The sequence below is a fragment of the Calliopsis andreniformis genome, chromosome 6 (assembly GCF_051401765.1).
Source record: "Calliopsis andreniformis isolate RMS-2024a chromosome 6, iyCalAndr_principal, whole genome shotgun sequence".
NCBI lineage: Eukaryota > Metazoa > Arthropoda > Insecta > Hymenoptera > Andrenidae > Calliopsis > Calliopsis andreniformis.
Window position 1 is genome coordinate 11,303,934 of NC_135067.1, and position 14,568 is coordinate 11,318,501.

Sequence of the window (14,568 nt, forward strand, 5' to 3'; positions counted from 1 at the left end):
AAAAATATGTATGGGCTGCGTTTGCGTGACTAAATAGGCATGTATAAGTAGACGCGTCAACAACAATGCACTGCATAGGGAAACAATGCGGATTGGCAATAACAATGTCGTCATTAGAATTTTTGAAGAGATTTAGAAAATTTGTTTATCATCAAGCTAAATTAATTTCCTTAATAAATTTGATTGATCATTTAGAGCTATTATATTTACACACGATTAATATTATTACTACCGAAAGACTTATGTTTAAACGGGTAAAGTTTCATTATGTCTGCAATGGCCTCGTTAGAAACTTTTTTTGTAAGATGCTAATAATATTAAAAGAATTGTTAAAAAATGACGCGAAACTGTTTAAAATGTATATGACAAGTGAATTTTATATTATGACATGGAAAAATGAATGACTTTTGACAAATTATCGCACTATACGAGCTGTGGACTGATTGGGCATAAAATCATTCTTATCTAAAGTGAACAATTTAAAAAAAGACGAACAGAAAAGTATTTATTACTATCTTTTGAACCAATGAATTTGAACTGTATTGGAAAATTCAGGAATAGAACTATTCCAGGAGTGTCATAGTAAAATATACAGTCTATAAACAAGAAGTTTTATATCCTGAGTTATGTCAAGGTTTGTCGAAGTTTGCAGGCGGATGCTAAATATTGAAAATAAACTTCAAGAGTTTTATAAACTCAGAAGATAAACTTTTGTACTGCAGAAAAATTTGGTTCAAGATAAATGTTTCTCTTATTTATATCAGTAAATATCGCAATCTAATCAGAATGTATATTTTAATTCGCGAAAGTGTAACTAGCAGTACCATGAAATTTCAATAATAATAATTTAATTTGGTTATCGCAAAAAATTTGTTGTTTCTCGAAATAAAAATTATATTTTGTATAACACATGCATGTACGATAATTTAAATAACCATCATCCCTTTAAAAGTATGAAACAGTTTCTTTTATCGCGAAAAAAGAAATTACTGAATAATATGAAGTACGAAAACATGCATCACATGTATTTTTTGTTATGAGAAAAAATAAATTACAATATAAAATCCAGACTTACCATTTTCTCCATCTGTCAGCGCACCACCATCTTCTTCACTCTTTTTAATTTTATCTACTGCAACAAAAAAAAAAAAAGAAACAAAAGATTTTAGACTATTCACAAAGATAAATATACATTAATAAAAAAAGAAAGAAGATTTTCACGTTTCACATAATATTTATATTACTCACCATGCAGCAAATGATTTTGAGGATGATGATGATGATGTGATGATGGAGGTTTCCTTTCAGGCCTAATACGTTCCATCAACTTGCTTATACGATCATTACCCCTCTCTTTCCTAACTAAAGGGCCCGGACAATTTTCTTCTACCACACGAACACACTGACGATGTACACTCAAAGAACAATCTATAACAAAAAATGCAACACTTTAAATTACGGTGCTCAGAAAAGTTTTTGTATATTTTATAATATAAAAATGTAGTTTTACGTACCACTGCATAAATATCCTTGAGGCCCAATCCCGCCAATGATAAGTTGACAATGGTTACAGTAAGTGATAGTGAAATATTGATGAGCCACAAAATGATGACCCCTGATTGTCATTTTTCTTGTCTTTACAGTAAGTAAACGCGCTTTGATATTCGACTTATCTTTCGCGACGAAGGTAGGTACTCGATCCAGCGATACTGGTCGGACTTGGAATATTTTCGTCAATATGGTTGCCAGACCAGCTGCGGTAGTGAACTGTCGTAAATCTACATGTTCTTTTTCTATATCTTCTCTGGAACATTTCATAAATAAATGATAATGTTATATAAAAATACTAGAAGTTAATGAGTTTAAATTAATTATCTTACAGATAAGGTTCCATCTTGGGTAAGAGGTATGTTTCAATGATTTTTGTTTCTCGTGCCTTGTCCGATGCACTTTCATCTAATTGAGCGTCACTTGGACCAAATAATGTACCCAACCCAGCGGTCCTTTTTTGTTGAAAGTCAGCAAGTTGCTCGTTCAACTCTTCTTTCGCACGCGCACGCGCTTTCCAGAAGATCTATCAAAGAATATGACATTTTAGAGGTTATCGTATTACAGAGACAATTAACCCTTACTCTTTAAACAGGGGTCATTTTTGTCCTGGTATTGTAATACACTTTTCGTGCTTTATTTTATACGTATATTTACAATAATAAAACCCTTGTGTACAGGGTGAGGTAACCGACAACACGTTTACAGAGCAAGGGTTAATGTATAATAAAATACGTACTTTTCTTAGAATCTCTTCCTTATCAGATTCTTTTAAAAGAACATCGTCTATCTCATGTGCTACATTTTCGTCTACATTATGCAGACGAAGAGGCTGAATAAAGAAATTTATAATTAAATATATAATTGATATACTAAACAAATATTATTTCTCTTTCTTTAAAACACTTACTGCACCAGGTACTAAAAAACTAGAATGAATTTCGTATGCCCACTTCCTCATTTCCTTCGCGTTGCCTTCTTTGTACAGATCCGTTACTAAATAGAACAACTACAATACAAAACAAATATTTTTAGTAATTAAATTTAAAAAGTCATGATAGAACATTACTTATATTTCTTTATACATATTACTTACCAGACTGGAGGGATCACTGTTTGATAAAACATAATTAATAAATACAGCAAGATGTGCATGATGTTCCCATAATCGGGATAAAGATTTAAATGGGCCATGATCTTCTAATTGCCCCTAGAAAAACAAATGATTACAAGTAAATAATAATAACAAATTATTTTGTTAGAAGAAAAAGTAAAACCTGTAAAACTTACGACTTCTTGATCACTCATATCATCGTCTTCCATTGACATTATTGGCTGCTGTAATGTCGGCAATCCAGGAATGCTGTCATTTAAAAGTGTCTATAAAAGAAAATACTAACTTAGACAATTGTTGCCTATGACTTGAAAGTAAAATTTAAAAAAAATACTTACATCATTTATAGTGGAATTGGAGGTATCATTTCCTGGACTAGCAACTGGATATGGTGGAGGTGGAGTTCCTGGTGGAGTGATATGAGGTATTTCATCTATGTCAATATCACTATGCCTCACATGCCTTGTAGGAGAAAGATCATTCATTGATTCTGATGCTATTAAACGTCTACTAGCTTCTGAAGGAGAAATTGTTGTAGTCCCCAACTGTTCAGGACTGGATTTTGTTCGTTGATGCTTATTGAGTGAATTTGATGAACCCAAATTTGCCCCTTGTGAAAGCTATAATTTTAATATGATTAAAGATTAAATAGCGATGTATGAAAAAAAAAACATAATGTATAATTACATAATGTATAATAAACAATTCTAAAAAAACAACAGTGTGATTGTGTAAAAGTATAATTCCTAATTATTCATGCACAAAAATGACTGTAACAAAAAACACATTTGTACAATAACAATTTTAAATGTATATGTTGAGGAACCACAAACTTCTGATTCACAAAAACCAGACTTCAATCCACGGCACAATCAAAAAGACATTCAAACAACAAAATATCAGTAGACAATGTATGTAATTTTCTTCAAGTATAATGATTGATGCAATTGCATATAAAAGTACTTTAAACCATTATGCATAAGAAGATAATATGACATAGAAAAATATAATTATTTTGTATCATAATTATATCTAAAAATAGGAAATAAAATAATAAAAAATTTCGTAGAACACTTTTGAGAATAAAAAAGATATGAAACGATGCAAATACTCAATGGATAAATATGAGTTAACTATATAAGTACGCACACTACTGTGTGATACTCTTTTAACCATGCATTTATATAAATTACTTATTTAATGAGTTTGTGATTAGACTACTTACTGAGTTAGGTATGCCATGACTGGTGGTTGAGGGCGTTAAATGAGTCAACAGATGACGCTCCAGCTCCAACTGGGCTACGTTGTGCGTATTTGTAGTAGGAGGAGGTCTAGGAGGCAACGGTGGCGGAGACAGGCTTTGCATGGACAAGGATTTACGAGATGGTAGAGGCGGTGGTACATCACCGCTGCTACTACTCAAAGGTGGATAATAGCCCGGGGAACACGAGGTGTTTGTTACCAATGAGCAAAGCTGTAAGACACAACAAAAGCCTGTTAGATAAAGTTAGCAAAAGCTTGAATACATCCCTATTCGACTGAATTTCAAAATTTCAAATCCAATACAAGCACCTTGTTTAAAAATTACATGTACAGCTCAAGAGGGAACACATACACAAGCAGAATATGTAGCTATCATTCTTGTTGTTTACTTTGATACACTATAAACTATTAATATCCATACAGATGAAAAATTAATAAACTACTGAGAGGTCAGTACTGAAAAATTGTAATGATACTTCAATAATTATATTCTCGACATAAAAAGAACTGAACACCTTAAATATCATGCTGAGCAACTATTTAATGCAATAAACAGCATCGGCTCAAATGATCAAACACTGACATTAAAGCAGGGCAAGAAAAAATATAGGAGTATAGTAAATGTTAATGAATCAAGCGTTAAATTGAACTCATATTTTATGAATCAAATTGTGAATAATAACGTGTGTATGAATGACTGTTTTACTAGTACAAAATTTGTATGTAATTAGTGAAATGAATAAAAAGTATTTGACGATACTTAAACACTGCATTAAAGCATATTATAATGAAGAAAAATCAGACCTGTTCATTGGTAGTAATCGCAGCTAGCTGCTCCTGTAACGTGCGCACCCTTCTTTCTGCACCCGCCAATTCTGTTTGTAGTGCAACAACATTGACATTACCACTACCAGTGCCAGCCTTCGCTAATTCACTACGAAGCTTGTCAACGTAACTTTGTTCCTTCTCCAACATAAGCTGGAATGTATGGACGCGCTGTGTTTCCAGCTGCCTTTTTTTCTCGTGCTGAAACATGAAAAAATACATGAAAATCTATCCGCTATTATAAACAATTTTAACATACTCCAATAAAAATAGCCATATATAAACTTTCAAGCCAATTTAAAGAAAATTATAGTCTCTGTTAAAAAGATGAAATTAATTGATCTCTAGTAAAAAGAATTCAAACAAAGAAGTTGCTTTTTCTGGGAAAGGATTGAATATTAAGAAATCTTTCCTGCAGTTCAAGGAAAGTTTTTAGAATTCCATCAAGATAATTGTGAGAAGTTAAACAAGACATACTGATAAAAACTCCTTGCAAGATACACCTCAAATAAATACACATTTTTTTCTGCAATACAGCATAGAAATTTACAAATCATCTGGGTGTTTTTATTAAAAGGAACTGTAACTTACATCAACAGGCTGAGGTCCCGTGATACGCGCATTGCACGGTGCACCGGCTGGTGCAGTCGATGCCCTATGCAGGGAAGTCGCTGGTTGCGAGGGTGATACCATCGTCGTGCCGGCTGACAGACTGACTGGTCGCTGATGCTGTCCCCCAGACAGACCGACCTGTAGCCCTGTGGCCGTCGTCGCCGCGCTGCTCGACGCAACTGGCTTCTGCTGCACCGTCAGTACCACCTGCGTCGAAGCTGCAACAAGAGTTCAAGGACGATGATTAGTCACCTTTCGCATACCTTTGCCGGTCCTTCCCCCGCATTTGACCCTCCATCTTTCTTTTGAGAACAACTCGCGAACAATCCCTACACGTACTACATTTTATTCATTTTAAGAGATCTCAGGTTTTTCTAATACTATGCAGCAACTATTAATAATTTTGATACTAAAGTTATTTATAAGTAATGGAAGAATTGCAAATTTTGTAACTATTTTATCAATTGTATTGTTGGATGCAAGAATAGTACGAGGATATTTTGACTTTTTTTCTGTAAAAGTTATAAATAGATTTTACAGTTTTTTTTCAATACACCCTCAAAATTTCAGTGCATTTTTTTCAAGTTGATGGAGTTGTGGAAAATTGATTATACAGTTATATCGAGTTCTACATAATTTTCAGTTTTTTATTTTGTTTTACTTCACGAGGATACTTTCGTACGATGAAAGTTTCGCTTTCGACAAATATCGTGCGCCGCAAGGGAGGCATGCAGCAAAGAGCGTATGTTAAGTGGGTACCGGAAATCTTTAATTGGTCGAACTCGATAAGCAATCGTTCGCGTATCGATTCGGCGAACATATTTCTTCGCGCATCGATGGGTCAACAACAATTCATTGAAGAATCATAAAATAATCGCATTGGTGGAAATAATATCTACTCCATTCGACTTTATACTCTGAATGGAAACATGAAGAATGAAAAATCTTTTAGTGCTTCAAATGCAATACATTCTACGAAAAATTTAGTCTCGTCTCATATGCATACATCACTGACTACACTGTTTGAGCGGAAGATCCAAATTCTATTTATAAAATCAAGTCGCAATTTGTCTTCTAGAATCAGCTAAAATAATTAAAATCCAAATATTAATACTATTATTAAAAATTGTAATTTGAAATATATATTCACCTCTATACTATTCTAATCTATCTGTTGCACAATATAACTATACTAATTAATATAAAATATGTTCAAATAAAAACTGAAATACATTATCAACAGATGCAATAAAAAATAAGATATACGATTAACAAAGTATCTATTAATATCTAAGTACTATCCGTCTCCAAATTTTCTTCCATGAAACACAGTACCTTAAAATACTTCTTTATTTATTAAATCAACATAAAAAGAAGTACCCATACTAAATTTAGAACCCAGAACCTATTTTCTCCGTTTTTAATTCACACGCGCTAATCGCTTCTAAAACAAAAATTATCCAAGGATTACGTCTTCGAGCATACATGTCTTTCCAACAACACAAGATATATGTCAATGATGTCTCTTCCTGAAACCCATTACTCAGACAATCTTATCGAGAACGTGCAAAAATTCCACGCGTCAAACATTTGCATTTTTAAGCAACCACTGCATATAAACACCACTCGGTACAATCCCCTAAATTAACTTTTACTACGAGAATCGCGTGAATCATCGGACGAAAAAGGATCCGGGATTGACTTTGATTTCGTCGGTCCAGAGCAACGCGATCGGTGGGAAAGGGAGTCGATTGCAAAAACCAGACGAGGACGTGTTCCCTACGGCGAAATTATATAATTGCGAGGATGGTAAAGGTTCTAGAAGCAGCTGAAAATACCAGAGTACGGTTTCGCGCGAGCTTTCTTCCAAGCTTGCCTCAGGTCGTACGTCGTCCGCGTCTTCATATAGACACAAATTAAAATACACGCCGTACGAAGTGAGTCGATTCGCGGATGGTCCCGTGTCGTCGGATCGAAAGGCTGAAACATCACCAGGACTTGGTGCGCGTATCGAGGCCCGTGTCGTCTGCGGAACTGCGTAAAACGACGCCGAGACAGAGAGCCGATACCGAGAGGAGCGGCGAGCAAGAAGACATTCGTACCGAGAAACTTGGCCCCAGGTGTGTGTATTAATATGAATGACGAGATTCTTATGTTTACACACGCGTACGACTAATCTTCGATATATGACCAGATCCCGTCGTCTCGCTACGCTGCAACGCCTTGCCAGAACGGTTTCGTCGAGGCGACTCGTGACAACGGAATTTTCGCTTTTTGATGGGGGTCCTAATTGAATTCGTAGACTGAATAAGGGAATATTAAAGCCTTGCTCTACTTATCAGTGGCAGGAAAGATAAAAAAAAGGTGACGAAAGCGGTCCCCAAGGGACATAAATCTTGTCTAGAAGTTTAGATTAGTTTCAAGGAGGAAACAAATTCAGTAATTATTTCATTCTTTAGACTTTTATCATGCTTTGGACTTATTCTCCTCTTGAAACTAGCGATTCAGTTGTACCTTTTATTTTTTCTCAATTTATTATTTCGATCTCAAATCTGATCCACTCGTGATAAAGTATCGTGGATCGTATGTTTGGAAATCCCACAAGTTGAGAACTATAGTATTTTTTTTATTATTTGACAAGGGAAGCTGTTTACTTCGTTTTTCATTTCGATAAATGAATTTCTTTTTGAAGTGTTAAACACTCAGACTGATGTTATTGCGAATTTGGTCATTGATGCCTTATGATATTTAAGGAAAACTTTGCTTTTAGGAATTGTGTAAATGTATATTTTGTTGGTAAGAAATGAATTCATTATATTGTTGAGGATATGCTAAGACATATGTATGTTAATGTAAGTTATAATATATAAAATTGGACTTGCAACTTCGTGGGGAAACCTGATTAGAACGGTTGAGTCAGCTGTAACCATTTACATGACTGACATAGGTGATCAGCTGCAGACCTACTAGTGTCCGCTGACCGCCTTTTCTTGTAAAACTACATTTATTTTATCAAGACTGCCACTCTACCAACTTATCATTTCTTTTTTATAAGATACTACATTCATCAAGATTAAATTCTACTCCGATTCCTTTTTTAGTAGAAATATGTACCTAAGACATATTCTTTAACTACGTAACAGCTGTGTTGGAATCACTACAAATTCTATTAAAATATGGACAGTAATTCTATTAATTTCTTATTCAGTTGATGATGCTTTTTTTCTATAATAGTACACATATCTAGTGAAAACTTCTAGTTATATAAATTAATATGACTAATTGCTTTTTCAGCGATCATGATTATTACATAAGTAGAAATTTACCTAATTCCTTGGAAAATCATCAGAGTTACGACATTAATAATAAATATTCATAACTTTAATGAAACATACATACCTGAGAGAACCTTCTATAAAGTTTACCATTTTCTTTAAAATCTGTATAAACATCTCTACACAAAAACTAAATAAAAATTACTGTTCAAAGAAAGCCAATAATTCACCATCTAAAGTACAATGTTGGAAGACTTCCTACCTCTCCGAAAACAATCTACCATATTCCTCTTTTCGTTACATCATGTCACCTCGTCAATCGACCAACGTGACGAACAGAACGAAATAAAAATTCAAAATATTTATCTGAGTATTATCGTTCGATTTCTCAATACTGTCGAAAAGCTTAAACCGCGGCGCGCAATTTTGTGAAACGACCAGAGTCGGTGCAACGTGACAGACAAAGTCCCCAGTTTACCGTGTCCCACCTGAGGTTGTTAGAAAGAGGAAGACGGATTCTATGAACGGTCACCGCTATAAACTCGCATGCTTACATCACTGGAAACGTCGCCGCCACAGAAACTTCGTTCATATTGGTGCGTCTGACAGACAACGTGAAGTCTCACCGACAGCCGCTTACAACACCACTCTGATCGCTCTTTTTTTTCCACGGATGTGACGAACAATTCTCTTTCTTTGCGCTTTATGTAAGCACCCCGTATTACAAATATAATGAGATAGATAAGGTGCTGTTGAAAACGTGCTGTTGAAAATCATCTCGTCGATATGCTCTATCCGAAATGCGCCGAGTGATAAATGGATGCAACGATGCACGATAAGATCGTCGCACAGACGCTTATTAGCTCCGATTATTCAAACAGCGCGGTGAATCCTCTTTGTGAATCGTCGCGATTCCTCTTTTCCAACGATTGTTTTGCGGCACGGTGCAAATTGAATTGCACCGCCTGCACGAATTAATGAAGCACGCTTAAGAGTTTAATTTCGATGAAAGCTCGCCGAACGATGAATATGCCAGGCGGCTCCCGCTCGAATGTACGATCTATAGAAACGGGGAGAAGTATGAACGCATGGGCGAGCTGAATTTTATCAATTTCGATGATGGGAGTTTTCTTGGTCGGAGGAGTTTATTTTCAACGTATTATACATACAGGGTTAGTACAGGGTTATTTTGTTAAAAATTCGAGATATACCTGATCCCTTTTAATACTCCAAAGCCCAGGTTTAGACAAATGATAAGAGGATACTTTTTATGGACTGACGTATAGATATTTGGAAAATTTGTTTATATTTTTAACCCACTTTATTAATTCTATCCACTTCTTTCGTTTGTTTGAGTTACTGTGCCTTATAAATAATGTTCATAACGCGTTCAAAACAAAGCCTTTCGCATCTATTTATACACAAGATACGGTTTAACGCCCTACAGTACGCTACACTAGAGTACACGCGGCCCCTTGTGATTATCAATCAATGAGACATAAGAATAACTTGCAAAGTACCAGCCAACCCCTAGTGAACTTATAAGCTTTTCAGGTGGAATGCGCAAAAATGCGCAATCGACGGGAAAATCCTCTTACCGACAGAAAGTGTGTTCACCCCATGTAATCTTTTTATGAACACGCAAGAAGTAAAATATATCGAGGCAAGAAAAAAAGAAAATTAATAATTTAAAATAAACAATACCTACTATCTGTTATTGCATCTATTAATGATTTTAATTTGAGGGACACAGAATGAGACTAAATATCTATATGATGAAACATACTTTTCATCACATATAAGTAATCAAATTATGAGAAAATTTTCTTTCTTTATGACTTCATTTTGTAATTGTTTAGCATTGCATCTTACGCAGTCTTCGTGCACAGAAATATTTATACTCACTGCCAATCGGCGTGTCTAACACTCAGGAATGAACAGGGAAAAGGAGAAAAAAAGAGGTCGTAGAAAAGAAAGAAAGTATGCAAACTTACACTTTATGAGCTGCACAACATCCGTATGCGTGGACTGCATCACATTCACGCCGTTAACCTGGAAATACCGATCATAGCTATTAATAGTGTAAATACACCGCAAACGTGCATACACTTAGCAAGCACAAGTGATTCAAGTGGCTGTGTATGACTTATAAAGTGTTAGTAATTACAATTTAGAAATTTAAATGTGTTGCTTGTTGAAAGACTAGGGATATTTCAATTTCTAACTGACTATTGCCTTTGTGGGATTCTTTTTTTTTGAAATTTTTGCTACTTCTACTTTGCTACGATATCAATTTGAATTAAGCTCACCTTGATTATTTTGTCACCCGCGTGAAGGCCAGCTCTCGCGGCTGCACCGCCTACAATGCATCATCATTATCATTAAAACTTTTTCTTACTAACGTTCAATCGCTAGAAAAAATTTTTCCAATTTTTGTGAAACCAAAAAATTTAAAAGGAGCTTTAGCTATTTTTTGAATATCGTTTTCATCGTTCCTACGCTAATCTCTCTAAATATTATAATCCTCTGAGGTAAAGGAAATAACTGATTACATAGGGCGGGGTTTATCCAAAACGAAACACCTGATTACACTTCTCTTTTGATTCAACGATTTCGCGAGACGAACGATATCAAGAAGGTAATTTCTTCCGAGAGGCAGATCTTCTCTCAAGTAACTACCGTTACGCATATTTTCTCAGACGAAAGCATGCCTTTTTCTCTACCATTTTAATTAGAAATCTTTCCAAAGCAAATTAACGATCTATGACACCCACATAATTCATTATATTTTTGTTAAGACGATAGTATCTTCCTCTGCATATATTCTCCAATAGATATTAAAAAGTCGGTCACTTGAAAGTCGATTTTTAATAAGATAAGATAATGCGCTTTACTATAATCAACAGAACGCGTTCAACGTACCGCATTAAATTACCCACTTTCGCTCAAACTACATTACGAAAAGAAAAACAATGAAAAATATCTCAAAACGAAATACAGAAAAGAAAACAATGAGTCACAATACTTCCACAACATTCGACCCAATTGTAATCCATACTCAATGCCTGATGCTCACGGTAGCACGCTGGAGCTACCGAAGCTCGACTCGAACACCTTGCCTTATCAATAGGAAGTTCTCCCAGTTCCTTTTTCCACCGTGTCCTCGCTAACGTGCCTCACTGTACACTCGCGTTCTAACTCGCTTTTCGGAATCACGAGCCCAGAATTAACACGTACCTTCCTTCACAGACTGAACATAGACGGGGTTATCGCCAGAGACTTTCATCCCGTATCCGGCGTCGTCCTTGTAGACGACGAGGGTGGCGATGGGTGCTGCTTCGAGGCCTCCAACCCCGGCGGCGCCCCCGCCGCCACCGACGCTGCGTCGCAACGCCGCCGTTCCATTCATCCCTTCTTCGATCTCCGCCTGGCCTCCCCTCACCTCTGCCCCGGCTGCAGCACAACTGTATGACCTGTAACCGAAACGAAATTGGCATCTGTACTGTCTGCACGAAGACACGTTCACGATTGGCTAAGGGAGCGGCCACGCTCAACCATCGCCAACGATCGACAGCCACTGAGCGAATTTCAAACGTAGAAACGACAGGTTCGATACAGTAATCTGAGAAATAATAATGTTACTTGAAAATTATCTACTATGAGTTATTTCTTAGATACAATTACTATATTGGACCTGTTTTTCTATGTTTGAGATTTAGTAAGTGGTAATGGTTGAGGCGTGACTGGTCCCTAATGCAGTTTGTATTCCAGCCTTTTAGAAGCCAAACTGATTTATCGATCAGCTTCAGTTTTATGACTAGGACATGTGGTTGATAGTCAACTTTTTAAGAATTGAAACATTTACTTGCATGATTATATTTACTTTTATGAAATAATGAGATTGTGTATGGTTGAATGTTGGTCATTATTCAGCGAAATTTGAAAATTTGATGTTGAAGTGAAATTTTAATGGCTGCTGAGTAACGTTTAAAATATTTATTAAGCCATTTTAACGAATTTTCAGTTCCTACTCCAGAACTCATAGAATATCATTTCGTTTTTTCACTTCAAGCTCATTTTTAAAATATATTATTTGTTATTATTTTTCTCTATTTCTTTTTTTATGGAGTTTATCAGTTTGGTATCTGAGCGATTCAATTACCTAGAGTTTTGTTTCCTGAGAAAAACAAATGATCAATAATTTAAAAATATATCTAATACCAGAGGAATTGTAAATAATTTCTAATTTATTTGTTTATTCTTGAAAACAAAGCGATTAATTTTGTAACTTGTTAATTAACAAAATTTCATTATCATGTTATTATTACATAATCATAAATAATATTAATTTATGCAACTGTGAATGATAACAAGAAGTTTCAACAACTCTAATTATTCTGGGTAATGTAATAAATTTTTGATCAAGTCTGTTTTAAACAAATTATGGAAAACATTGTATATAATGATAACGAAGAATTTGTTTCAACCAAAATAATATATTGACGGTTTATGCGACAATATATTGATAAATAGAAAGATAATGACATAAAAGGTAAAATATTGATATCGATTGCGTGATTATCGAGATAAAGTTCTGATTATTGTATTTCTATAATTTCAAAACTGAAGTTGAAATTAAACAAATGGCAACTTCAAATCTTTTCCTCATCCCAATAGTGTAGTAAAACATACTAACTATAAATCAATCTGTTTATCTGCCTTTTCGAGTATTTGCAAACAATATGATTTAACATAATTGCAAAGTTTAATACTCTTTCTGATATCGGAAGAATGGCAAAGAGGAAGGTAAATATTTGCATTTTAATCGAATAAACTGCTGGTGCTTCACGAGAAATCAATGATTGTCGATCGAGGGAAAGTGTTAAGAAAGTGTTAACCGAAGAAAGTGTAGCTCCTTGAGCTGCATCTCTATCGAACTTGCAAATAACAAAGAAATATTAGAATTTAAATTTCTTAACATTTGATACGAAATAACAGTTATCATCGATGCAAATATTTTCAATAATCAATCATGCTTTTACAATCAATTGAAATTTTGCTGTGTACAATAAACACGCGGTTTATTTTTGTTCCTCCGAAAACAAATTTACTCAATTGGAGCAAGTGGTTTGTTACATTCCATTAGGTTGAAAATTAAACGAAATGTAATATCTGTAAATTTTTATGTGAATAATTGTCAGTATAAAATGTGTTAAGTGACTTCTTCAAAATTATTTAATTTACTTTGATATAATATTTCAAAGTATTAATTCAATTTGATTAAGGTATAATAACGTAACAAAATGAAAGGAAAAATCTCGAAATTGTATAGAGATAATCTAACATTTTTTAGGTTATAATTGATACATTTACTCCAATTGAAACAATCGTTATGCTTTCAAGAATAATCGCTTCTTAATGAACGCAGGATGTTTGATCATTCACTGCGTATGGAGCTAATAAATAACGATGCCCCCTTGTCTGTCGTCGCTGTTTACTTTCATAAGTACATAATCACGTGTAATTTACATTCATGCTTAATTATTATTTATCAGCACATTCAACATTTGAGGAGCAATGTCAATTTGTAGCGAACTGGATAGAAATGCAAACAATGTTTCTTCTAAGACAATTGACTTAAAACAATAATTATCTTTAATATCTTTTTATCAAAAAACGTATAATTAATTTTTTATTTCTTTCTGAATAATTATTCCTCTTACTATATTCTACTGTATTTGCTTTTACTTTCTACACGCACTTTTTTATTGAACTAGATATGAACGGTACAATTTTAATACAATAACGAATATTAAATGTAGATAATTACGTACGATGATCCAGCAAAAATGAATAACATTATCATCTTTGCTGGTGAAGATACGTGAAGTTTCTGAAAGTGAATATTGAATAATTTTGAAAAAAAAAAGA

General features: G+C 34.4%; 1 protein-coding gene across 5 annotated transcripts in view; it reads right to left on the reverse strand.

The window, feature by feature from the left end:
- Positions 1-14,568, reverse strand: part of Rhogef2 (Rho guanine nucleotide exchange factor 2) — a 40,626-nt gene that overhangs the window by 22,702 nt on the left and 3,356 nt on the right. For 2 of the 5 annotated variants that reach the window (XM_076379835.1, XM_076379833.1), the window contains exons 2-16: positions 11,875-12,110; positions 10,947-10,996; positions 10,632-10,689; positions 5,342-5,580; positions 4,730-4,951; positions 3,888-4,136; positions 3,001-3,282; positions 2,839-2,928; positions 2,645-2,758; positions 2,459-2,557; positions 2,288-2,380; positions 1,881-2,074; positions 1,515-1,804; positions 1,249-1,428; positions 1,076-1,132 (exon numbers count right to left, since the gene is read on the reverse strand). In XM_076379835.1, coding sequence (XP_076235950.1) covers positions 1,076-1,132; positions 1,249-1,428; positions 1,515-1,804; positions 1,881-2,074; positions 2,288-2,380; positions 2,459-2,557; positions 2,645-2,758; positions 2,839-2,928; positions 3,001-3,282; positions 3,888-4,136; positions 4,730-4,951; positions 5,342-5,580; positions 10,632-10,689; positions 10,947-10,996; positions 11,875-12,046 — 2,389 coding nt within the window. In that variant the 5' untranslated portion in view covers positions 12,047-12,110. Of the gene's footprint in view, positions 1-1,075; positions 1,133-1,248; positions 1,429-1,514; positions 1,805-1,880; positions 2,075-2,287; positions 2,381-2,458; positions 2,558-2,644; positions 2,759-2,838; positions 2,929-3,000; positions 3,283-3,887; positions 4,137-4,729; positions 4,952-5,341; positions 5,581-7,200; positions 7,352-10,631; positions 10,690-10,946; positions 10,997-11,874; positions 12,111-14,568 lie in introns of those variants that run through there. The other 3 variants (XM_076379834.1, XM_076379837.1, XM_076379836.1) reach the window with 3 other exon arrangements.